Below are 25605 nucleotides of genomic sequence, written 5' to 3' on the forward strand. Positions count from 1 at the left end.
GAGCTTCTTCCATCTAATGCAGTTCCATTTATTTGAAAATGGTGTCAGATCTTCATTGAAAGCTAAGTGATGCAATGGTTTTGATTATTGTACTTTCAGGCTACTGTACAATTAGCTTTCCAGTGATTGATACCATTTAGATATAAATACTCACAAATAACCTGATCCCAGTACAATTGTCATCCTGTCTATAATGCCCCTGTCCCACTTAGGAAACCTGAACGGAAACCTCTGGAGACTTTGTGCCCCACCCAAGGTTTCTGTGCGGTTCTCAGAGGTTTTTGTCAGTCTCCTTACCTGCTTCCACTACCTGCAATCTCTGGCAACCACCTGCAACCTCTGGGAACCGCACGGAAACCTTGGGTGGGGCGCAAAGCCTCCAGAGGTTTCCGTTCACGTTTCCTAAGTGGGACTGGGGCATAACATTCTGTGATAAGTAAATTTATTTCTGGTGAAGGTTGACTTACGGGACAGCATACTCCATGCAGCTGCTCAGCATTTGTTTAAGTATCATGACAACAGCCATTTGGATGAAGAGATCTGTCATGCAGCCACTTGGATGGCACTGAAAAGAAAAAGAACACAGACTATTCCTGATTGTCCAGTCCTGCTAGCAAAATGTTTATTTTATTGGACCAATATCCAGGGGCCAGGATCATTGGAGACTCAAGTTCAAGTTCCACAGTGGCTGGTATGGAACTCAGATTAAAAAAAATATATATAAATCTGTAATCAGAATATCAGTAATTGAGATTGAATCAAGCAACTATATAATCATTAAAACCTATGTAGTTTAGCAAATTCTTCGGGGAAGGACATCTGACAGATTTTACACAAAACTGTGTCCAGACATAGATTGTGTTCCTTCGGTGAGTTATTTCCCAAAATTATAGTATCTTTACTTCGTTCCTTTACTTCCTACTTTACTTCCGTTAAGATTGACAGGAATATTCATAACTTTCTATCAAGGATGCAATAGTACCCTAAAATACAGCATTTTGCTTCATTATTAACCTGGCATTGAACTTAGTATTTATGGCATGATTATTTTTCATTATACTTTGCAACCTTACTTTGACATAATCTTCCAATACATGATCTTTGTCATCAAAGACAGCAGTCACATCATGGAAATCCTATTTCACACCTGTCCAAAGATGGTTATCTACTACATCATAGAGCAAAAGGGCAGCACAGTAAAGCAGCAGTGGTGCAATAGTAAAGTTGCTGCCTTTACCACACGAGGTTCGATCCTGACTACGGGTGCTGTCTGTACAGAGTTTGTACGTTCTCCCTGTGACCTTGTGGGTTTTCTCTGGGTGCTCCGGTTAGCTCCTACACTCCAAAGACGTACAGGTTTGTAGGTTAATTGACCGGTAAAATAGTAAATTGTCCCTAGTGTATAGGATAGTACTAGCGTATGGGGTGATCGCTGATCAGCATGGACTCGGAGGGCTGAAGGGCCTGTTTCCACGCTGTATCTCTATAGTAAACTAAAGTGAAAATTTTGAAATTTCCTAACATTGTGGAGAAAATACCATCAACATTCAATTAGTATAGTTCAGGGAATCAATTGACCAGATTTAACTAAAAATGCAAGAATAAATATATGTTATAATATTAGATAGGAAGCTGTATAATTTGCTTGCGGTAATTTACAATTTACAGTGGGATAAAATTTGAGATTCAGGGGAAACCCAGGCAGTCACAAGGAGAATGAGCGAAGTCCATGGACTAGTGGTCAAGTTAGAACCTGCGGCACTGGTGGTGTGAAATAACAGCTCCACCATCTATGGGTATTGCCCTGTGTTCTTTGAAAAGAATTGTCTCCTTCACAGGCAGTACTCAAAATTAATAAGATGTATGACAATACTTTCTCATTGAAATACATATATCTGTTGGGTTGGAAATGGTAAAAAATGAGGCAAATGAGAAAAATATGAGAAACCAATTAAAGGTAAAATAACATGAAGAAAATTAAAACTAATATTTATCTATCCAAGCAAGAGTTTATGAATCAGGACAAATTTATGGATGTGTTCTGTCTTAATAGATTTTATTAATACTTTAAAACTTATATTGTTCAGAGTTGTGTGAAAAGTGTGGATCAATAAATTAGCACTCACCTCTTCTAGACGCCATTGCTTTGCTATTCTCACATAGTTGTTTGGATGACCATTAATCCTAGCAGAGAACAAATCATTTGCTGCAGGTGAGACTCACTAATTTAAGCAAAACAAATGCACATTGCTCAAGTTGTGCATCTCCACGATATACGACCATCTCCACTACCACTACATGCAATGCAATCTGAAAACAATTTCGCCAATCAAGCATTGTCATTATACACTTTATACGGCTATGCAGCATATACAAAAGAGTTCAATGGGGCAAATATAAATAACATAGCTTTATCCAAGGACAATTTCTTGAAATTTATTTAATTATTTAACCACCATTGGAAGCTACAAAAATTTTACACTTCATTTGCAGTTAAAATGCATAGTATCCAGAAAATTCATAGACAGCAGCCACCATTGTACTCACAAGACACTACCTGCTATAAAGTAAATACATTTCCATGAAGGTTCATAATAAAATTACATAATCCCAAAATTGCACACCTGTACTAATACCTGCAATATAATTTTCTTCATACTTGCTCAATATGTAAAAACAGTAATGGATGAAATTATTTTAAATTGTTAAAACTTTGGCATTAGAATCTTTATGATTTTGTTTATATATTTGTTTATCATTTTGTTTTAGGCAGCATGATGGGGCAGTGGTAGAGTTGCTGAGACCCGGGTTTGATCCTGACTACGGGCACTGTCTGTACTGAGGTTTATCTTTTCTTCATGACCACGCAGGTTTTCTTAGAGATCTTCGCTTTCCTCCCACACTCTAAAGATGTACAGGTTTGTAGGTTACTAGACTAAGTGGGACCTGTTGGGTCCCAGCATCACATGGGAGGGCTGGTCCCCCAACGCAATATTCCACCTCTCCACCAATTCCAATATTCTGGAGCGCTAGTATGGGTGTTATGAGGTGAAGGGACAGGTTTCCAGAGGGCTAGTATGGACATTGTGGGCCGAATAGATTCGTGGGCTGGCAGCTTAGTCACTCAAGCCTGTTGTGGTGGCTGCTCACTCACTCATGGCTCATGGGCTGGCAGTTGACACGGCTATTCCTTGAAATTCCATTTCAAGCAGGGTGCAAGGCCACCAAATTCAAGTGCAGTTTCTTACCACTTTAAGCAGGGTGCAAGGCCACCAAATTCAAGTGCAGTTTCATACCATTTCAAGCAGGATGCAAGGCCACTAAAGACAACAAGTTGTGACCTCTCCCTCCTCCACCTTGCAGAGGCCGAGCCATGCCCACACTTCTGGATATTATAGTCCCTCCCCGAGAAGGGGCATGGCCTGCATGGTGTGATTAACAGGAGTGACAGAATCTCAACATTTTTTAAACACTAATAAATTTTATTTTTCATCGATGGGAAAAATCCTCGGCACCTGATGAGCGGTGGGGGACTTTGAGTAAGATGGCCAAAAATCATGATGTGGAAAAACTTACGCAGCAAAATTAGATGGATAAGCATTTTTAAATGTTAAAAGACAGTGTTCAGAGAGATTTGGACAATTTAGTGCCTGAATCACTGAAAATTACAGTAGGGAGTTAGGAAGGCTAATGTTGGTGTTTATTTTAAGAGGATTTAAGTAGAAGAGTATAAAGCTTCTTACTATAGGATCCAGCAAGACCACCTGCTTGATCTCCCTACCCAAGGAAAGATATACTTGCAATAAAGAGAGCATAATGCATTACCAGATTGATTCCTAGGGTGGTGGAGTATTGCATTATGAGGACATATACCTACACCCTCAGAAAGAATGAAAGTTGCTTATCAAAACATACATAATTATTATGAGGCTTGACAGAGTGTATGAAGGGATGATTTTCTTGCATGAGATGACTTGAAGCAAGAGTCACAGAGTAAAAATATGGGTTGGCCATTCAAGTCAGGAATATAAAGAATCTCTGCACTTTGAGAATCATTCAGTTTTCGGTACTCAAGAGGCCTATGGAGGCTCAGTTGCGGAGTATATTCAAGACAGAGACCAATAGAGTTTTGGATGTTTATGAAATCAAGGGACAAAGAGTAGTTATAGGATAGAGGTACTGATGTAAATGATCAACCACAATATTTTTGAATAATGGAGCTGGTGCAGCAAACCAGAAGGTTTATGTCTACTGCTATTTCTTACGATTCTTTGTTACTATTTTATGAGTGCAAAATATCTCAGATTCCAAGAGTATCAGCTGCTGTGAAAGTACATGAAAATATTACATTTGGACTTTGTCATAGTGTACATTTACCACAAGACTACTCTACTCACCTCCCTAGGAAAAATGCAATGTAAATGATGGATGAAAACATTGTGAAGAACTGGAATGTGAACATTTTTACAGTGAAGTTGTTTTCTCGTGCCAATGAGGTGCGCGGTCTTTCTGCAAAACACCAGGTGGTCATAAATAACAGCATACTTCACAAGATCCAATCATTTCCCAGAGTTTGGTCTGGAAACAGCTCTGAAAGATTAAAACCGTGCAACTGTGCATAAATCAGAAAATGCTGGAAACACTCAACAGGCTAAACAAGGAGAGAATTAACATTTCATGTGTGGGTCCCTTGTTGCTGTGTGTTTCTAGTAAGTTGTTTTTTTATTTCAGATTTACAGCATCTGCAGTATTTTTTGATTAACAGATTGTGTATCTATTGATTTACAAACAATGTCTATTTTGTCCCGGTATTTATTCTATTGTAAGACAAGTTAAACGTCAATACTCATGGTGAGAACTTTGACTCTGGAGCAACTTTCTTTGTCCTTTCAGTAATTGCCAAAATTGAGTCATAGGTATGCCCACATTTACAATAACGCAGTGGAGTATGATGGTACACTCACATTGTGTGGAGCGGTCCAATCAAGCCCAATACCACAATGGTTATCAGGACCACAGATTGTGGCATCTATTGCATAGATACTGCAATTGTTAATTGGGCTGCTTAATGTAAATCAATGTGCGACAGTCTTTGAGAATAAAAGCAAAGACCGAGAAGGAAACCTTTAGAAAGTAAAGGTTGTAGGTTACACATTTTAATCTAAGTTCTCTAATGTAGAAATATGAGCCATGCATGTGTTGATGTCATTGACTGTGCAAAATACAACAGGGAAATAATACCAGAATGAAAATCAATCATAATAGGTAGTAATATATCCAGTTTCCAATTGTGTGATCTCCAGTTGAAAACGGCAATAACTCTTTAGAATATTTGAAAAATGCTTTTAATGCACATGAAAAACATTTTTTCTCTAACCCAAATTCGAGGCATACATACCTAAATCACATAACAACTTGGCAACCCTACGATTAATCTGGAACACAAAATGTCGACAATTATTTGGCTTCATGGAAGTGTTTCTCATTTCTTTTAGTACAAGAGTTGTAGCCAGTAGCATTTGCTTTAAATAAATTGTATAGCATTCCAATTATGTATTTTTTGTTTAGTTTGGTTCAGAAATTCAGCACGGAAACAGGCCCTTCGGCTTCACATTAATACTATCCTACACACTCCAGGGACAATTTACACTTGTACTAAGCCAATTACCGTACAAACCTGTACTTCTTTGGAGTTTGGGAGGAAACCGAAGATCTCGGAGAAAATCCCTGCAGTCACAGGCAGAATGTACAAACTCCGTACAGACAGCACCCGTTGTCAGGGTCGAACCCAGGTCTACAGGCGCTGTAAGGCAGCAACTCTGCCGCTGCGCCACCGTGCTGTCCTGTGTGACACAATTTATTCTACATGCTTTTCCCTGCCTTCGCCCTGTACTTTTTTTTAATAAACTCTTCACTCCTTTTTTTAAAGTTTAATTTTTCATTGTTTACCCTGTTAATGTGTTTTTTTTTTTGCCATGAAAATGTATGCAACTAATTGACCAATAGAATTATTTCATTATAATCTATAATTTTGAATTTCTGAATCGGATTTCCTTTACAAGTTTGGCAGCTTTGGGATAGATAAGAAAATATTGCCTTTGTGGACAGATATATCACATGCTCCATTATTTTGTTAATACATAGGCTTTACACAAGCTCATTAATCCTTCTCGTATCCGTGCATAAAGTTTCATAAATGTTGATGTACAATAAACGCTTGGTATTATAATATGGAGGTAAAATTTGAACAAAGAAATGTGTCAAACATACCTTAGTCATGATGAGAATCGTTATGAAATGCAACAAAGCACCGACCATCACAGCAGCCGTGGAGGCATGGTCATTCAGAAACTCTGATGAAGATCTTGTGAACAGGACAGCAAAAATAACCCGACATATCACAATTCCAAGTGCAATGCTAATAATAACTGTCAGCTATGGAATAAAAGGAAAACAAAAACACTGAACAATTGAACATCACATATATAGATAAGGAAAATTGGTACAATATGGATGTCAAGGGGGTAGATAGACAACACTGACATAACCAGCATACAGTGCATTCAGAAAGTATTCAGACCCCTTCACTTTGTTCCACATTTTGTTACATTACAGCCTTTTTCTTTTTAATTACATTGTAAACATTTCTAAACACCTGTTTTCGCTTTTTTATTATGAGGTATTGTGTGTAGATTGATGATAAAAAAAATGAATTGAATCCATTTTAAAATATGTTAAAATGATGCAACAGATTGTCAAGGTAAAGGTTTGAGTGATGTACTATGGCATTCAGGGCTTCCAACGTGGCTTTTTAACCACATTAATTAAGTAACTGGTTCATGAATTTATCTGGTAAACATCCACAATGTTTCTGCTGAGGGGAATTGACGGTGCCAGTTATAATTTTATATCAAAGAAAGTGGTGAGAGCTCTACTTCAGGCAGCCAATGCCAACATAATAGTTTGGCATGATGGTGACCTGCCCTAAAATACTTTGTCCATAAGTCTTGCTTGCTCTTGCTGTCAAATATAGAACTCAAAATCTTAATTACTTTTGTTGCCAGCATTGTTTCCAGCATTTGTTGTCTTTTATATTTCAGATTTCCAGCATCTGCTGTTTTTTTTCATTTGGTGATAAGTTATAGACTTCTATGTCCCGTTAGCTAGTCATGTGGGATCTCGTGAATCTAAGGATTGGGAGGCATGCACAAATAATTTGACCTCATCATCATCATCATCTTCCAACCTTTTACTCCTCCATTCATTTTCTGCTCCTTATGCTGATAACCATGGCATAATCTCCCCTTCAAACAACTGATTTACCCTACTGCTTCCTTGAAGTGCATACCCTTATAACTGCCATTTACTTGATCACCGATTCAACCCAACCATAAGGTTTGATACAAAGTGCCAAACCTGCCTGATGTGATCAGCTTACCTAATTACAGACTCAACTCATACTTAGGTATTATCAGGACTTTTAAAATGCTGATGTTTTTTTTTTTAAATCAGCTGTCTCAAGGCCAGCTAAATCCAGGTGCACCTTTCCATCCAAGCATTCATAAGAGATAAGAGTCAATTTAATTGTCATTTGGACCCCTGGAGGTCCAAACGAAATGCCGTTTCTGCAGCCATACATTACACACAAATAGACCCCAGACACAACATAATTACATTTTACATAAACATCCATCACATAGCTGTGATGGAAGGCCAAATAAACTTATCTCTCCACTGCACTCTCCCCCCCCCCGATGTCAGAGTCAAAGTCATAGCCCCCGGCTGGCGATGGCGATTGTCCCGCGGCCATTAAAGCCACGCCGGGTGGTGCGAGGTCGCACACCGGGTCTTGGTGTTGGAGCCCCCGGTGTGCGCTCGCAGAGTCCGCGGCCATTCCAGCCGCGCGGGGCAGTGATGTAGGCCCCGCTCCAGGAGCTCTTCAACCCCGCAACTCGGGCGGGAGAATTCGCCGTTGCAGGAGCCCCGAAAAGCGGTCTCCCTCCAGGGAGCCGCGGGCTCCCGGCGCCGCCGTCCACAGACCTGTCGTTGGAGCCTCCGACTCTCCGGTAGCATCAGCAGCAGCAGCAGCAGCAGCAGCAGCAGCAGCGCTCCTCCACCGCTCCACCCGCTCCGGACTCGGCCAGCTCCGCGACGGCAACGGTGAGTCGGCACCAGAGTCCCCGGCTTCTTCCCGTTGGAGGCCGCTCCTCGTTGCGGCCTCAACGACACCTGAGACCCGACGAGAAAAGGTCGGGTCTCCAGTGCAGGGAGAGATTCAAAAAGTTTCCCCCCCCCCCGCCCCCCCACACACACACCCCAACATAAAATAACAAAAACTACATAAAAACACAGACAAAAAATAATAAAAACGCGGACAGGCTGCAGAGGCCGCTGCTGGCCAGAGCCGCGCCGCCTACTGGTACAGCGTTGCAGAGTTTAGATCATAATGATGTTTTACCACTGTAAGACTTTTTCTTAGTGTGGTTTGTGTTATTAATTCTGGTTGATGTAGTGTATAATTTACATATATACTTACCAGCACACATGCCAACAACATGACCACTGTTGTGCGTTTGTACGAATGAGTATATTCCTTAGGTGATACATTAGGGTTATATAATAACCCAAGAACCAGATCCTCCTGATGTACAAGATAAATACATTTTAAAATTTCACCTTGCATTTAATCTAGTAAAATTAAATTAAACTAACAATCTATAACTTGTCATTAAAATAAGAAATCTCTATCCTTCATTCTGGAATTGAATGAACAGAAAAGGCAATAGCTTGTTTAATCAAGGTTGATAGTTGTGCATAGAGGCATGGATTTTTTGTTTTATTTTCAAATGATGGATGTCTGATTCTTATTCAGGGGCATATCTTCACTGCTCTTCACTGTATTCCTTCCTCAGGTCCTCATAGTTATTGACTGCGTGTAGTATATTGGGGGCTTGACAGTTAATGGTGATGCATTGCTCACTCAGTCTCATTTCAGACCAGAGCAACTAGAGCCAAGAGTCTGTCCAACGTGAAAAGTACAGCCATCTAATACTTGGAAGGAATTCAATGTATAGGCAAACGGATAACAGCCTTTACAATCAGGATTGAGCATCAGATTTAAGGTTGTTCACCTTGTTCCAGAAAGAGAGATGATTGATAGATTGTTGTTAGCCAAATCTATCAAAGGAATATGGATAAAAGCAGGTATATGGAGTAAAATCAGGAACTAGCAAAGATCAGTTTGAATAATTGAATTATTCTCCATCCACAGAATAACCTATGAAAGTTATCAGTTTTTGAAAGATTAAGAACAAAACTATATAATGACAGGTTAGAAGAATAGATTTATGTAGAGCATAAATGCATTCAAAGTGACAAGTCACTTTCAAAAGTAGTCAAGAATAGGGCAATCAATTCTGGCTTGTCAACATTATCCATATCCTTTAAATGTAAAGAGAGAAAGAAAGAGGGAAAGAAAGAACATACTGAAAAAGAGGAGAGAGAATGACATTTAAGAATTGTCGATTAAAATTTTTTAGAGCCATTTATTAAATTCAGGAACGAGAATGTGCAATTCCAAGTTTTTTTCATTGTTCTGGTTTGGGACAAATGACAATAAAACACTCTTGACTCTTTAGGGCTGTTAACAATCATTGCATTAACAATAGGTCTTTGGAAAGTATCTTAATTATCAGGCTATTTTCCATGGCAAATTTATTGGCTTAATATCCAAATGTTCATAAAATAATTAGGAGTTTTAAAGACTGTTTACCTGAACCAAAAGTCACAAATCAGTAAATCATAGAGGTTCACAACTCATACGGAATCTCATAATCCCCTAGAATTGTAGGGTGATTTGGGCATTAATCATAGCATGCATTATAATTAATACATTATTTTTCCAGCAAGATCAGGTCCAATATTGTAATCTCATAAAATCTCATTTCATAAAGCATTGAATGTTGCTAATTAAAACAGTTAAGATTTTACCTCATCTTCATCCCAGTGGTACAATTCCCAGAAGCTGACAGCTCTTGCTCGGGCCCTTTTCCATACTTCCAAAAACACTGTGGCTGTATTTTAAGAGAGGGATATTCACTGAAATTACTGATGGCTAATGGTTTAATAACAATGGAATGTTAATAAGTGTAATGGGGCAAACCAATATAATTGGGCAGAATATTGTTTAATTGACCCTCCCAACGTTAAAGTGACAAGTAGTTGGGAACCAGGAAATCAAATTGGTCTCTTAAATTATATTACTTTGATAAATGATACAATTGTCTTCAGTTTCCTGACATAGGGTGTAGAAAGATCTGCCTGAGGTTTCATTCCAGGTCACTTACCATATGTGCACTGTATATTTTTGGTCAGATTAGGGCATGGTTGGACTTTGCCTGTAAATCCATTCCGTCAATATGAATCACTGAGTTTAGAAATGGAAGCAATGCTACGTACTATATTATAGTACAAATGTTTTATTATTTCCATTGCCGTTACCTTTGAATTGAACATCCTGATCACATTTTTATATAAACAATTAAGTGGAAGATTGGATTGATTTGAAGAGAATACATACCCCAGATTGCCATGAACATTGCAAAAATAACAGTTATTTCATGGTCAAACATTTGTGTAACCTGCAGGAATAGAAACAAAGAGGTTTCACATCAGAACTGTTCACATGTGACAGTGCATAAAACATCTTAGTTTTTCTAATCTTAATGCACAATCTTTCCCCTTGCAATAACAATATTAAGAAACAGGCAGAGAAAATAGAAGGAATATTTTGGAGAGGAGGTACTTGATTCCTCAGGACACAAATGGGCCAAAATTTAAATTTGCTGCACAACAATTCAAAATTAATAGTAAATAAATTAGGCTGCTTCTAGAAAAGGCGGCCAATCTGAAAAGCCAGCAATCACCCATTGTTTTATTCGGAACGGGGTTAAAACATTTCTATCTCATGAACAGTGAGCACCACTGCCTTGCAGTATGATATACAGTACCTTAGCATAGGAACATGTCTCATTGAGCCTCCAGTATCGACAACGTTGATCACATAGTGGGCACATTATAATTTCAGAAGCATTGCAAATTTCCTTACTGGTTTACGGAAAGAAAAGAAAGCCAATTAAAATTGTGAATGACAATCAAAACACTACAGATGCTAGATATCTGTAAATACAGCAGGTCAGGCAGCATTTATGGAAGAAGAAACAAAGTTAACATATCTGTTCCAACGTTGAGATTTTACACACAGCCTCCAAGATATTCTTCTTCTTCCTGAAACATAGCTTCAGCACTCCCATAGCTACCGGTCTTGCCCAAATCTCATCTATTTCCCATACCTTTTCTTCCAACCACTGGACAGAGCAAATAAACTGTTCCCAATGTCCTCCCTTTCCACCTCACCAGGCTCCACATTCAGAGGATCATCCTTCATGATTTCTGCTGATTCATAGATTACATTTCAAGAACTCCATATTGTAGGCCTCGGACCGATATCAAAACCTCAGGCTGAATAAATATATATTCATAATTGAAGCTAGTGCACTTTCAGAACAAGTACAAATGGATAGGTTGGTTCTCCCAGTCCTGGAGTGATATTGATATCCCTTGTAATGTTTCTGATCCAGTTCAAGATCTGAATTTGCTGACACGACAACTGGTCTGTTACCATTACAAATCCAGATCGAAGGCAGAACATTCAAAGTCCAGCATTAACGGTGAGAACCTAGTGAATGTCCCCAAACCTGAAATCTCCTGCTAGCTCTGTTTCTGGCCCAAGCCACCTTCCAGGCTGATCCAGAAGATCCTACCTCTAACCTGTTTTTTTCCCAATTTTGATTTTTGGCATTTGCAGCTTGGCCTCTGAGAACAACCATTTACTCTTTTGCACTCAAAGTACAGCTGTTCAATCTCTCAGTATTTATTATATTTATTACAGTAAGAACATTTCTAAATCTTAATCAGCACATTGACCGTAATGTCGGGCCAACTATAATTTAACTGGTGATGTTTACAAAATCTCTTGAAAATTATATGCTATGATCTGAGATATTAATAATCCGTCTGCCCGGCGATTAAAACACATAGCCAGTACTAACCTCACTTGATTGGTTTCAAAATACATTAATCCATACAGAAAGACAAAGACTCCAGATATAGCAGCAGGAACCAGCATGGTGTTGTACCAGCCAAGCCACGCAAAATACAAGGTGATTCGCTCTCCAAAATAATCCCTGCAAATAGAGATGTGTGAATAGTTTCCATTTCTGTTGTCACATTTGTGAATATATGAAGTAGAAATATCAATAGCAATTATTTCGGTAAATATACACTTATAGTTTAATGAAAAGATTAGATAAACTTTTTATTAGGAACAGGTCACCTTAGAGGCTCGCTTGGCAACTTAGAAGCCTGCTTTGTTATTTTCAGGTGTGTTAAAACATTTCAAATTGATCAATACCAAAATCATTAGGTTTTTCAAGTGAAAGTCAACGCTTTAATCAACTAAACCATTTAGATCCACAGAATTGTGGCAGCCCAGGAAGAGGTACGCCAATCCCATGCTAGCAGTTCATGCAAAAGCAATCGAGTTTGAATTGAATTGAATTGAATTTATTTGTCATTCAAAATAAATTTAAACAAAATGTCGTTACCATACAGTCATAACAATAAAAAGCAAGCAAAACGCACAATTACATAATTTAACATAAACATCCATCACAGTTATTCTCCTCCAGGCACCTCCTCACTGTGATGGAAGGTAAAAATAATTCTTATCTCTTCCTTGCATCTTTTCCTGCGGTCAAGCAGTCAAGTTCAAGTTCAAGTTCAAGTTATCCCTGATAGGACAATGAAATTCTTGCTTTGCTTCAGCACACAGAACATAATAGGCATTGACTACAAAATACATGAATAAATAAACTGAGAAAGTGCAAATAACAAATAATGGGTTATTAAAGTTCAGAGTTTTGTCCAAGCCAGGTTTAATAGCCTGATGGCTGTGGGGAAGTAGCAATTCCTGAACCTGGTTGTTGTAGTCTTCAGGCTCCTGTACCTTCTACCTGAAGGTAGCAGGGAGATGAGTGCGTGTCCAGGATGGTGTGGGTCTTTGATGATACTGCCAGCCTTTTTGAGGCAGCAACTTCGATAAATCCCCTCGATGGAAGGAAGGTCAGAGCTGATGATGGACTGGGCAGTGTTTACTACTTTTTGTAGTCACTTCCTGTCCAGGGCGCTCAAGTTGCCGAACCAAGCCACGATGCAACCGGTCAGCATGCTCTCTACTGTGCACCTGCAGAAGTTAGAGAGAGTCCTCCTTGACAAACCGACTCTCCGTATTCTTCTCAGGAAGTAGAGAAACTACTGCGTCGAGGCGATCGTGGCTCCCGATACTGAAGCCCCCGCCGGGCGATGGAAGATCCCACGGCAGAGTCATGCCAGACGATGAAAGGTCCTGCAAACAGGCCGATTCATGCCTTGCGATTCGGGGTGGGCGAAGCTGCTGTATCTGGAACCCCCGAAATGTTGGTCACCAACCAGGGACCTGTGAGCTCCCGATGTTACAGTCCACAGGGCCTGCGGCCGAAGCCTCCGGAAGTCGAGTCGTAGCCGCAGTCACAGCGCCACCACAGCCTCCAAAAGTCAGTCAGCTCCACGAGTCCACAGGCTCTGCGACCAGAGCCCTCAAGGTCGATACCATCTGGAGGCCGCCAGCTCCTCGATGTTAGACTGCAGCACAAACGGAGATACGAGATCCTATCTGCTGGCCTTTTACCCCTGACTCTGCATTTCCATTCCCTTCGAGTATTTATTGACTTCTTTCGTTGAATCTTCTATCACTATTTCAGGTAGCAAAATCCTGCTTAGTTTATGAAAAAGATGTGTCACACGTGACCTTTCGTTCTTTTGCCCATAACTTTAAAATTGTTCCTACGATTCTCAACCACACTGCTGTTGCAAACATTTTCACTTTATCTTAAGCCTTCATAATTTTAATGACTCTATCAAATCACATATCAACATCAAAGGATAAATCTAGGTTCCGCAGTTTTTTCTTGTAACTCCTGAGGACCATTTAAGCAACTCTTATCTACAGCTGCCCTAAGGTCTTCACATCCTTTCTTGAGTACTGTTCCCAGAATTGAGCGAATATTCTACTGCAGATGACATTATTGTATATAACCACCAATCAAGCATCAAGAGAGTAATGTTCACTCTTGACCTACAAAAAATGATTACATTTGTCTGTTGAAATCTCCCTAGCCAACGTGCTGAAAAGAGTTGGATCCAAATGTTGGATGAAATGCAGCTGCGATTTCTGCATTGCTAGAACAAACCTCTCTTTGCCAGAAATCCTAAAATAAACTGTGACCATTGACGACATAGCCTAACACTGAAAGTTTCCGACATTCAGAAACAGGTAACAGTGTCCCAAATCTATTTAACAAAATCAAAATATTTAAAAAAATAAGGAAATAAGAAAGTAAAAATGTGTAAAAGATATTTTAGAGAAAGGATCTTAGCTCAAAAAATTAAGAAATTTTGGGTGGAGGTAAAAAAAGCATTAAGGGATCAGAGTTGCTTATAGGTCCCAAGTAATAATGCTAATATAGAGTCCAAATCAAGGCATTAGATGGTCTAATATTACAAAGTTAATATGGTAATGATGATGGACATTAATTTACATCTTAATGGGCAAAACAATTAACAATGTAAAATGTTAGCTAAAATGTTGCACTCAGCTGCTGGAATCCATGCTTGTTGGTGCACAGATGGGAAGTGCTGAAAGGGCCAAAGGGTTAACATAGAAACATAGAAATTAGGTGCAGGAGTAGGCCATTCGGCCCTTCGAGCCTGCACCGCCATTCAATATGATCATGGCTGATCATCCAACTCGGTATCCCGTACCTGCCTTCTCTCCATACCCTCTGATCCCCTTAGCCACAAGAGCCACATCTAAGTCCTTCTTAAATATAGCCAATGAACTGGCCTCGACTACCCTCTGTGGCAGAGAGTTCCAGAGATTCACCACTCTGTGTGAAAAAAGTTCTTCTCATCTCGGTTTTAAAGGATTTCCCCCTTATCCTTAAGCTGTGACCCCTTGTCCTGGACTTCCCCAACATCAGGAGCAATCTTCCTGCCTCTAGCCTGTCCAACCCCTTAAACATTTTGTAAGTTTCTATAAGATCCCCTCTCAATCTCCTAAATTCTAGAGTATAAACCAAGTCTATCCAGTCTTTCTTCCTAAGACAGTCCTGACATCCCAGGAATCAGTCTGGTGAACCTTCTCTGCACTCCCTCTATGGCAATAATGTCCTTCCTCAGATTTGGAGACCAAAACTGTACGCAATACTCCCGGTGTGGTCTCACCAAGACCCTGTACAACTGCAGTAGAACCTCCCTGCTCCTATACTCAAATCCTTTTGCTATGAAAGCTAACATACCATTCGCTTTCTTCACTGCCTGCTGCACCTTCATGCCTACTTTCAATGACTGGTGTACCATGACACCCAGGTCTCGCTGCATCTCCCCTTTTCCTAGTCGGCCACCATTTAGATAATAGTCTGCTTTCCTGTTTTTGCCACCAAAATGGATAACCTCACATTTATCCACATTATACTGCATCTGCCAAACATTTGCCCACTCACCCAGCCTATCCAAGTCACCTTGCAGCCTCCTAGCATCCTCCTCAAAGCTAACACTGCCCCCTAGTGTTAGCTTTGTTAAGGGATATAGCAGTACTTAGCAGTGTTAAGGGATATAGACCACATCCAGGCAGATATGTCGAGTAAATTTGACATCATGGTCAGCATAGGCATCATGGACTGTAGGACCTGATTCTGTGCTGTCCTGTTTGATGTTTTTGCTCTTTCTGCTAAAATGTTTTACATTGTATTTCTCTATGTGACACTGCACGATTTCACAGACAGACTTACAAATATAACCTAAAGTTGAAAATAATTACACCTTTTTTTTAACCACACCTTATTTCATCAATGGGTTGTTTCTTAAATAAGCATTTCCATTTCGCCCATTCATGATGCAACTTGCCTTCTTCCTTGTGAGTGCCTTCCTAAATAAAATAAAAAAACAAATCACGATCTCAAAAGGCTTAGTTTACTAAGTATTCGGAAACTGATATAAAAGTGAGAAATTTGTCCGTGAAATCTTCAGTCTGAGCATATGTTTCTGTTGGCGCTAGGCATTTACATAGAAAATGTAATTCTCTCCCTCCTTCCAGGTGAAAGCTCTATGAAAAACTTAAAACAAAATTTGTACTCAAATAATAAAATTTACACTTGTTTATAGGTTATTCATGTTAGTTTTATGTTTCACACTAGTTTTATATTTTCCCATTTATACGTACACTCCCTACATGCTAGGGGACAATTTACAGAGGCCAATTAGCCGACAACCCCACATCTCTTTGGGATGTGGGAAGAAACTGGCACACCCATGCGGTCACAGGGAGAACGTGCGCACTCCACACAGACAGCATATGAGGTCATGATAGAATCCGTGTCTTTGGAGCTGTAAGGCAGCAGCTCTACGTGCAACGCCACTCTGCAGCTCATAGATAGAGCATGGAGAATTTATCAACAAACTTGTTCAATGTGTCTTTTGCAGAGTGGCTGTTTGATTTTGCCAAGATGAGGATTAATGCCTACTTTGGTGAAGGTAAATACTGGATTGGAGAAAGAGACAGATAAGTAGATAAGCTAAGTTCTTGAGTTAAAGATGACTGCTTGCATTTGGTATTAGACAAATAATGAAAAATATGACATTTTCATTTGCTTTTAAGAAAATGTATTTATTGTTCTCATTGTGCTGCACAGTAGTTTTAAAATATACCTGCAAAATTATTTAATTGGTTTAGTGGTGCTTGACAGTGGGCAGTGAAACCAGTTGTATACCTTCAGGTTGAGGCATGTGCAGGAGTTTAGGACTTGGGAGTGGGGGTGGGCGGAGCATGGAACATGTTAAAATATATTATGCACATATATTTAAAGTCCTGGCATGATTAATATTTAAGCTGGGGATGGAGTGACAACTGCCCCTCCTTGTGGCCTGTGAACTCAACATTATCCTCGGACCTCAGCTGGGGGTAAGACTTTATCTGATGTAAAGATGTGATTTTATCTGTTTTTAATTATTTTTTATTTTAAACATTTATTGATAGATTAAAAAAAAATGAAATTATTAAAAGTTAAAAACATTATAATGCCAGAATATAACCTCAAACAAGTAATTTACCATAACCTTTGCCTCCTAAATCTTTACTGCACATTCCTGATTGACCTGACATTAGACCATGGGCTGAGTGGCTTTTTCAATTCATTTTGTAACCCAAATCACATATCTACCTTTATTTATAACATATTATGTAAAAATATTATAGAAATCATACCTGAAACTCGTCAAGAACAAAACATGCACATATTTTAAAAATATGAGAAAAATCTCAAATTTTCCAAGTAGTAACTGTCCAATCAAAGCACGTTTGACATTGAGTTGGATGCCAATTGACCAATCGGGCGCTTTATTTCATGCTAGCGAGGCAGCGAGCACTCTGGGATCATGGCTGCCTCCTAATAACATCAAAACAATTGCAAGGTTTCGAAAGAATAAAGGTAATGCTAACCTTGCTGATAATTTTGTTTTACAACTGATTTATCTTTGTAAAGTTATGATGTGAACTGTTAAATAAAATGATAACTAAAAATGTAGAGCTAGGGTTAGGTTTGGGTCAGGGTTAAGGGTAGAATTGATAATATTGGGCATTTTGGGCAAAGATCCAAGCAAGCAAGATAGTCCACTCGTCGAAAAAGACGTAGTACGGCCATGGGCAGATTCATGAGTAGATTTCGGCCCCATTTCCATAACCGGCTTCCGTCGCCGCCATTTTTGTCCGCCATAGCACCAAGGGGGATTTACAAAGTCGGGTTGGGTTACTGCAATTAATGAAAAAATGGCCCACGTTCTGCTCCGTTGTGTACTACACGTCAGCCCGTTGCATTTAGCAGGAGTGGTCTATCTTGCTCCGCTATAGGATCTTTGATTTTGGGTACCTGACAAAATGGAGGATTTCTGCTTTTGTAAAGCTTGCTTGACATCTTTTGCAAAAGCTGCAAAGACCATGAGGATCATGGCTCCAGAGTGTCTGTGGCCTGGGACGAGGTTGAATAAAGGTTGATGTCCAGATGGCCTTTAAGTGTGAGGTTTTGCAAAGGGAGCTAGGTCCTGCTGCAAATGCATGCTCAGGATTGGTTGGGAGATGATGTGTTGCATGCAAAGATGATAGAGCGGAGCAAGATGGTCCACTCCTGCGAAATCCAATGAACTGACATGTAGTACGCACCAGAGTGTAACTTCCGCCATTTCAGTAAACCCGACCCAACTTATGCCTCTCGGGACCTCAGCGCCTTTTGGTTAAATGATGATAAAAAAGATTTATGCTACTATTTGTCCAAAATCAGATTAAGCAAGAGCCAAGAGTGTTTTATTGCCCTATGTTCCGGAACAGAACAATGAAATTCTTACTAGCATTAAAATTACTTGAAATTAATCATTTGTTTTATTTACTAGTTGTTGGTTTGCCCTTTAGGAGAATTGCCTGGTAAGTTTTCTTGCTTACGGTATATAAAAACATTGTTTTAAATGTATGACTGCACATGATAAATGCAAGGATTTTATAGCAGAATGAATAATATTATTTACCTCATGAAGTGGGAAGACTGCATGAAATGCACCATCTTTCAGTAATTTGTGCAGAGAATTGCTGGCTAAAAAGAAATTTAAAAAAATGGCACAACTTGACCAATAGCAATGCAATAATAAATCACGTCTTTCTATACAACTGCTAAGAGTTCCAAGCTACCTTAAAACAAGTTTCTAGATAGTCAATACTTCTAAAATAGGATATGAATATGGTTGAAAAGATTAAGAGGTGACATCATTCAGCAAAACTGTGAAACCAAGCACGGGTTGTAGATTTTATCACAAAGGAAATACAGTACCTGGGATATAAGATCCCAGTTTTAAAGTAAGAGACAAAGAAAAATCCTGATTAAAGAAAGCAAGATGAATCGGGATGGTTACAAAGTGCATATGGATTGGAGGAAAAGAGTTATAAAAAGAGGACAGAGCAATTTGAGGTAAGTGGGAAGAATGTCATCAAGTATTAGTTTTCTCTTTGTATCTTATGCACAGGTAAAAAGGAAGATTGGCTTTAGTTTATAAAGATACAAATTCCAAATGCTTTTGCAATAACTTTAACTTGTCCTGCACTGGAACCCCCCACCCTCAAAATGTCTCTCATCCAAAATGATCAGTCCATTTTGTCCTGCATATGCCCATTTCACGATTTTGAGTATCTTCCTAAAGTTTGCCTTTGACTTCTAAGAGCTTTGAAGTCATGTCCTATAAACTTATTTTCCAAAAATTCAAATGTTTATAACTATTTCTGACGCAAGGAAACAAAAAAACATTGACCCATTGAAGCACATGGTCAAGGTCAAGATGAAGTGAACAAGAGAAATAAATCAGGGGCACAAACGAGTGAGACGCAGTTGGGAATCTGAATAATATGGTTAATTTTCCTTCATGCCCATGTAACTTTTGGTCTTGGCTGTCAGTACCTTTGGTGGGGATGGTTGGAAAACACTCCTGCTGCTTCTAGCCCAGAAACAGTGCAACTTATTTATCCAACCCTTATCAACTCCAAATACCTTTCATACTTGATTGAGACCGGACAAAGGTAACCAACAGAGGTAACAAATAGAAAATATATTACAATAAAGGTGCCAAGCTCACCAGTGGAATGGCTATTGTGACAATTATGGTTATTAGTACAACTAATATATTACAATTTAAGATAGGATTTTCAATGAGAGGCATAAATAGTGTAGACAGGCAGAACCTTTAGAAATGTCAAAAAGGGCGTAGTTTTAAGGTGAAAAGGGCAAAGTTTAAAGAAAATGAGTGGGGTGTTTTTTTTATACGGAGGGTGGTGCCTGGAACACATTCCCAGGGGGTGGTGTTGGAGGCAGATAGGATGGTGACATTTAAGATACTTATAGATTGCACGGAATGGAGGGGTATGGATTATGTGCAAGCAGATGAGATTTAGCTTATCTTCGTATCTTGATCAGTACAGACATTGCGGGTCGAAGGGTCTGCTCGAGTACTTTCCTATGTCTTATGATTCATTTAAAAATTTAATACAGTCTTCGTAACTTCTGAAAGAATAAATGTATTTATTTGCATCTGTGTGATCAGTCAATTGTCATACAGGCTTCTGCCCATTGTTTAAAACATATGCTGTTTACCATAAAGCTGATCTTCATCTGGATCATCAATTGTTGAATACCTGGTTTTCCATATAATAAAGTTTATAATTCGAATTCTGTGATGAACACAAAAATTAAGCTTGATTAATAAATGCGATTTTTTTTTTACAAAAAGTGAGAAATGTTGCACATGTATGATTGAGGCTTAAACATGGAAAGGTGCTATCACTTTGATGGGGTTACACTATTGGGCCTCTCAATAGCCAGTGGGAGGCAGAGAAACCCTATTATAGGAAGATTATGAAAAGATTTAAAAGCAAGGTTGGCGTAGACACTGACTTAAATGTCCTTAACATTGACAGTGACTTCCTCATTTCATGAGGCATAGACGGGGCAGAATTTATCAGATGCATCCAAGAAAGTATCTTGGAACAGTATGCAGATAGTCCCACTAGGGGAGGGACCTTACTAAACCTTGCATTGGGATTCTGGCCAGGCGATTCAGTGGGAGAACATCTTCGAAATAATGATCAAAACATAATGTTTTTAAATAGTTATGGAAAAGAGAAATTTGGATCTTGGGAAAAGTGCTAAATTTGGGGAAGGCATATGACAGCATTATTAAACAGGAACCAAATGGAGTATAATCTGGATGAGTGTTGCACTTTGGAAATCAAGTGTAAGGGGAAGGTATACTGTAAAGGGCAGGACCCAAAGGAGCATTGATGTACAGAGGAATTTGGCGTGCAAGAACTTAGCTCTGTAAAAGTGGCAACACCAAGGAGAGGGTGACAAAGAATGTGTATGATATACTTGCCTTCATCAGTCAGGGCAATGAGTATAAAGGATAAGAAGTCATATTGCAGCTGTATAAAACTTTGTTCACGCTGCATTTGGATTTTTGTGTGCAGTTCTGGTCACCCCATTACAGAAAGAATGCAGTTATAGAAGTTTCCCACAATGTTGCCTAGAAGGAGAGCATTAAGGGCAGCCGCATTGAGTCCGTACGCACCACCTCGACGGGCGTGCGCAGCGTCTCGACGCAGTACGCAGCGTCTTGATGCCGTACGTCACGCGCGAACTTCCCGCGGACTTCGCTCGAACTTCACGTCAACTCGTACGGGGTCACTCGACCTCGGCGCTGCCCCCGCTTCCCGGTTTGGTCGCTTTTGCCGCCTGCAGTCGCATTCTCGTGGGACAGGCCCTTTAGCTGTCAGGAGAAAAGGAATGTGTGACGTTTCAAGTCGAGACCCTTCCGACTGACCTGAAACGTCACCCATTCCTTCTCTCCAGAGATGTTGCCTGTCCCACTGAGTTACCCCATCATTTTTGTATCTATCATAGGTGTAAACCAGCATCTGCAGTTCTTTCTTACAGATATATGGAGAAATTGGACAAACTCAGATTGTTTTCTCTGGAATATATGAGGTTGAGAGGAGATCTGATGGAAGTTTAGAAAATTATGAGTGGCATTGTTAGGGTAGATAGAGTAAATTCCCCAGGGTAGAAACATCGAACACTGGTGGCAGTAGCATTAAGGTGAAAGGGGGAAAGTTTAAAGGAGATGTGCGGGGTAAATTATTGTACAAAGAATGTGTTAGGTTGCCGGAAGGGTGGTGAAAGCAGAACCAATTGTGATGTTTAGGAGACATTCAGACAGGCACATAGAAACATAGAAAATAGGTGCAGGAGTAGGCCATTCAGTCCTTTGAGCCTGTTGGAACGTTGCATTTGCGGTGCATTTAAACCCCATATCAGCAGGAAAAATACGGCCGGTTCGTATGGGGGAAAAAATCACCTTATCGCAACGTGAAATTTTGATTAAAGGCATCCTAAGAAGCACGTTTATATGTAAAAATAAACGGCTTTCTTTGCTTTGTCCCGTACGTGAGATCCGTCCCGTTGTCGGCGTTCACGGCTTTAGAAGATGATTTTTAATTTACTCCTGCTATTAAATTATCCAGCGCTAATTTTAATAAACTTGATAAAACGGCAGTTGGAGCGATTATTCTTCAGCATCTAAACAGCCTGAGAAAGATCGATTTTAACAGGCTGGAGAAAAAAGGCATTTTAATCCCGCCCTCCTCTCAAAGGCACCAAAGTCACCCACAAGGCCAGTGACAGAACTGCAGCGCCGCTGAAGGTAAGTTTTGTAATATACCTACATTAAAGGATACTGTCTTATTAGCTCTGTATCTGTTATTTGTTTTATTAAACAGCAGTACCAAAATCTTATAGGCACTACACAGGTGTTGAAGGCTGAATGATGCTGCTTGAGGGAAAACAATAGCAGTAATTAAGTGTGAAATGAATAAAGCATAGGGTTCTCTATATATAGCAGTGATTATGGCAGGCAGTTAATATGACAGATATGCTGATGGTTCAAAAAATACAATAGGTCACATCCATTTGCTTGATAAATGAAACAAGTGGAGCTGTTCTTCTAGATGAACAATATAATTAGAATCTCAGCAGAGGAAGGCTGTGGCTTAGGAGCTTTTTCGTTCACGTTTGTGGCCCAACTCACGGAACTACCTGAATTTTTAACATGTTGTGTAAAAATATTGTATAAATCATACCTGAAACTCGTCAAGACCAAAACCTGCACATTTTTTTAAAAATATGAGAAAAACCTCAACTTTTCTGAGTAGTAATTGTCCAATTAATGCACATTTGACATTGAGGTCGGACGCAAATTGACCAATCCCGTGTTTTGTTTTATGGTCGCTAGGCAGCAAGGACCCTGAGGGCATGGCTGCCTCCTCATTATATCAAAAAATAACAAGGTTTCTAAGGAATAAAGGTAATGCTAACCTTGCTGATAATTTAGTTTTTCAATTGATTTATCTTTATAAAGTTATGATGTGAACTGTTAAATAAAAATGATAAAAAAATGTAAGCTAGGGTTAGGATTAGGGTCAGGGTCAGTCAGTCAGTTTGGTTATTCAGTCAGACAGTCTATCGGTCGGGCTTGTCTGTAGGCCGAAGGATGCTGTGGAGGATCGGTCGGGCTGTCGGGCTGTCGGTGAGTGGTGAGAGTTGGGCCAGGCCGCCAGTGTGTGGTGAGAGTTGGGCCGGGTCCCGGTGGGTGGTGGGAGAGGTCGGACGGCCGGTGGGTGCTGTGAGTGGTCGGTCAGGCGGTTGGTTGGCCGGTGTTGCAGCGAGCGAACCGGCGCTATAGGGGTGCTGAAAGCGGGCCAGGCAACGTGCAGGGCAGTGCTGCTCCCCACCATCACCACGATAATTCTGAACAGCATGCTGGCCGAAGTGGTGGCAACCTCGCCAACAGTCTATCTGTCTTTTTTGTGTGTTTTAAAAGTATGTATTAATGTTCTCTGGTTTGTTTTCTGCGGGGCTGTAGACTTACCATCGGAGCCGATCCTTTGCCTGGGATCGACGCTCCAACTGCGGCCTGTGGATTTCACACTAGGGGAGCTCGCAGTCTCAGGTAGAAACCGGTGTCGACGCAAAACGTTTTGACCAGCCCCGACCCGGGGTCAGCTGAGATTTCCCCCTGATGCAGGAGCTTGATCGTCCCAACGCGAGGGCCCAAACACCGCCGGCTACAGGAGCCAAGATCGCCCCGTGAACGGAAGGCTCAAGTACCCCGAAAGCAAAAAGGGAAGAGATTGAACTTTTTTTCGCCTTTGAATGTAGAGTAGTCACTGCGGTGGATGTTCATGTTAAAATGTATTTTGTGTGTTTTGTTGCTTTTTATTGGTATGACTGTATGGCAAATCGTATGTTGCAAAACATACTTGTCTAATAAAGTATAATTATGATTATGATTTTGATTTTACGTAATGGACGGGATGAGTATTCTTCAATGCCCTGTTCAGTGATAAAATACATAATTACAGTATGAGAGAGTCATGATTTTTAGTCCAATTGCATGTTGTAATTCCAATATGATCTGTCCTATTCCATGAGGTAAAATAATGCTAAATCTGGTTCAATGAAAATAATCAGACATTCTAAGCTAATTATTAAGTACATATCATTAACAATATAACATCAATACCTGGTTGATTTTAAAACAGTACGTTGTTTACTGTCATTATATCTTCTCGTATTGTTTAAGTGATGTATGTACTTATCAAAGATCTCTTCACGAGCTCGAATTCCAAAATACAGATTGTGGGCATCTTCTTTTCTCTGGGATAGAAGAAAACTTATTTTTATGTTTTCTTTAAATAGTTTGCATGCTCTTACATTTTAAGTATACTTTTTATAAAAGTAGACTATAGAAATTGTTTTAAACATTTTGGAAGACTAGGTTCCACCCTGTAATTGAAATGCAAAAAAACTGTAGATATTGCAAATCTGAGATAAAAACAGAAAGTAAAATACAGGCTCAGCGATCGTTTCGCTGAACACCTCCGCTCAGTCCGTCTTAACCAACCTGGTTGAGACCTGGCTCAGCACTTCAACTCCCCCTCCCATTCCCAATCTGACTTTTCAGTCCTGGGCCTCCTCCATTGTCAAAGTGAGGCCCAGCGCAAATTGGAGGAACAGCACCTCATATTTTGCTTGGATAGTTTACACCCCAGCAGTATGAACATTGACCTCTAACTTCAGACAGCCCTTGCTTTCCTGCTTTCTCTATCCCCTCCCCCTTCCCAGTTCTCCCGCTAGTCTTATGCCCCGGTCCCACTTTTTAGGCGACTGCAGGCGACTAGTCTGTCACCACATGGTTGCCGGACTAGCGGGAGAACAGGTATGGTCGTGAGTAGTCTCCTACATTCTATCTTTGTTCTGCCCACTACCCTGACATCAGTCTGAAGGGTCTCGACCCGAAACATCACCTATTCCTTCGCTCCAGAGATGCTGCCTGACCCGCTGAATTACTCCAGCATTTTGTGTCTACCTTCGATTTAAACCAGCATCTGCAGTTCTTTCCTACACATTTTGTCTGTTCCACTGCAAGTCCTCGTGGATTCCAGCTCCGGTTTCAGACATCCCAGTTCAGAACTATACGTTCTGAAAGTCGAGGGTCTCGACCCATTTTTCACCATTCCTTCTCATTCCGCCCTGACCCCCTGAATTCTGCATTTTGGCTGCGATATTAAGGCCAGCATCTGCTGGCTTTCCCACGTCTCCACTGCAAGTACTCGTGGATTCCACACCTGCAAGGGTTTCCCCAAAAACGTTGCATTTCCAACGCCATGCTGGTCCGCGACCTCAACAAACGTAACTTCCTTTCCTACCATGGAGTTCAGAACACACGTTCTGAAAGCTCGCCATTTTTCACAAGTTCTCATCCGTGCCCTGCGTTCTACATTGGCTGCGATACAGGCCCTCGCTC

The 25605-nt window shown here is 40.1% G+C and overlaps 1 protein-coding gene across 1 annotated transcript in view; it reads right to left on the minus strand.

The window, feature by feature from the left end:
* LOC129705819 (anoctamin-9-like) overlaps positions 1-25605 on the minus strand; it is a 69072-nt gene that overhangs the window by 18664 nt on the left and 24803 nt on the right. Inside the window, exons 4-17 of the mRNA XM_055649649.1 lie at positions 24322-24455; positions 20340-20416; positions 18730-18794; positions 15996-16084; positions 12111-12245; positions 11010-11106; positions 10580-10640; positions 9991-10073; positions 8537-8641; positions 6271-6435; positions 5399-5435; positions 4398-4509; positions 2127-2184; positions 468-565 (exon numbers count right to left, since the gene is read on the minus strand). Coding sequence (XP_055505624.1) covers positions 468-565; positions 2127-2184; positions 4398-4509; positions 5399-5435; positions 6271-6435; positions 8537-8641; positions 9991-10073; positions 10580-10640; positions 11010-11106; positions 12111-12245; positions 15996-16084; positions 18730-18794; positions 20340-20416; positions 24322-24455 — 1316 coding nt within the window. The remainder of the gene's footprint in view (positions 1-467; positions 566-2126; positions 2185-4397; positions 4510-5398; positions 5436-6270; positions 6436-8536; positions 8642-9990; positions 10074-10579; positions 10641-11009; positions 11107-12110; positions 12246-15995; positions 16085-18729; positions 18795-20339; positions 20417-24321; positions 24456-25605) is intronic.

The sequence above is a fragment of the Leucoraja erinacea genome, chromosome 18, assembly GCF_028641065.1.
Source record: "Leucoraja erinacea ecotype New England chromosome 18, Leri_hhj_1, whole genome shotgun sequence".
Classification (NCBI taxonomy): Eukaryota; Metazoa; Chordata; class Chondrichthyes; order Rajiformes; family Rajidae; genus Leucoraja; species Leucoraja erinaceus.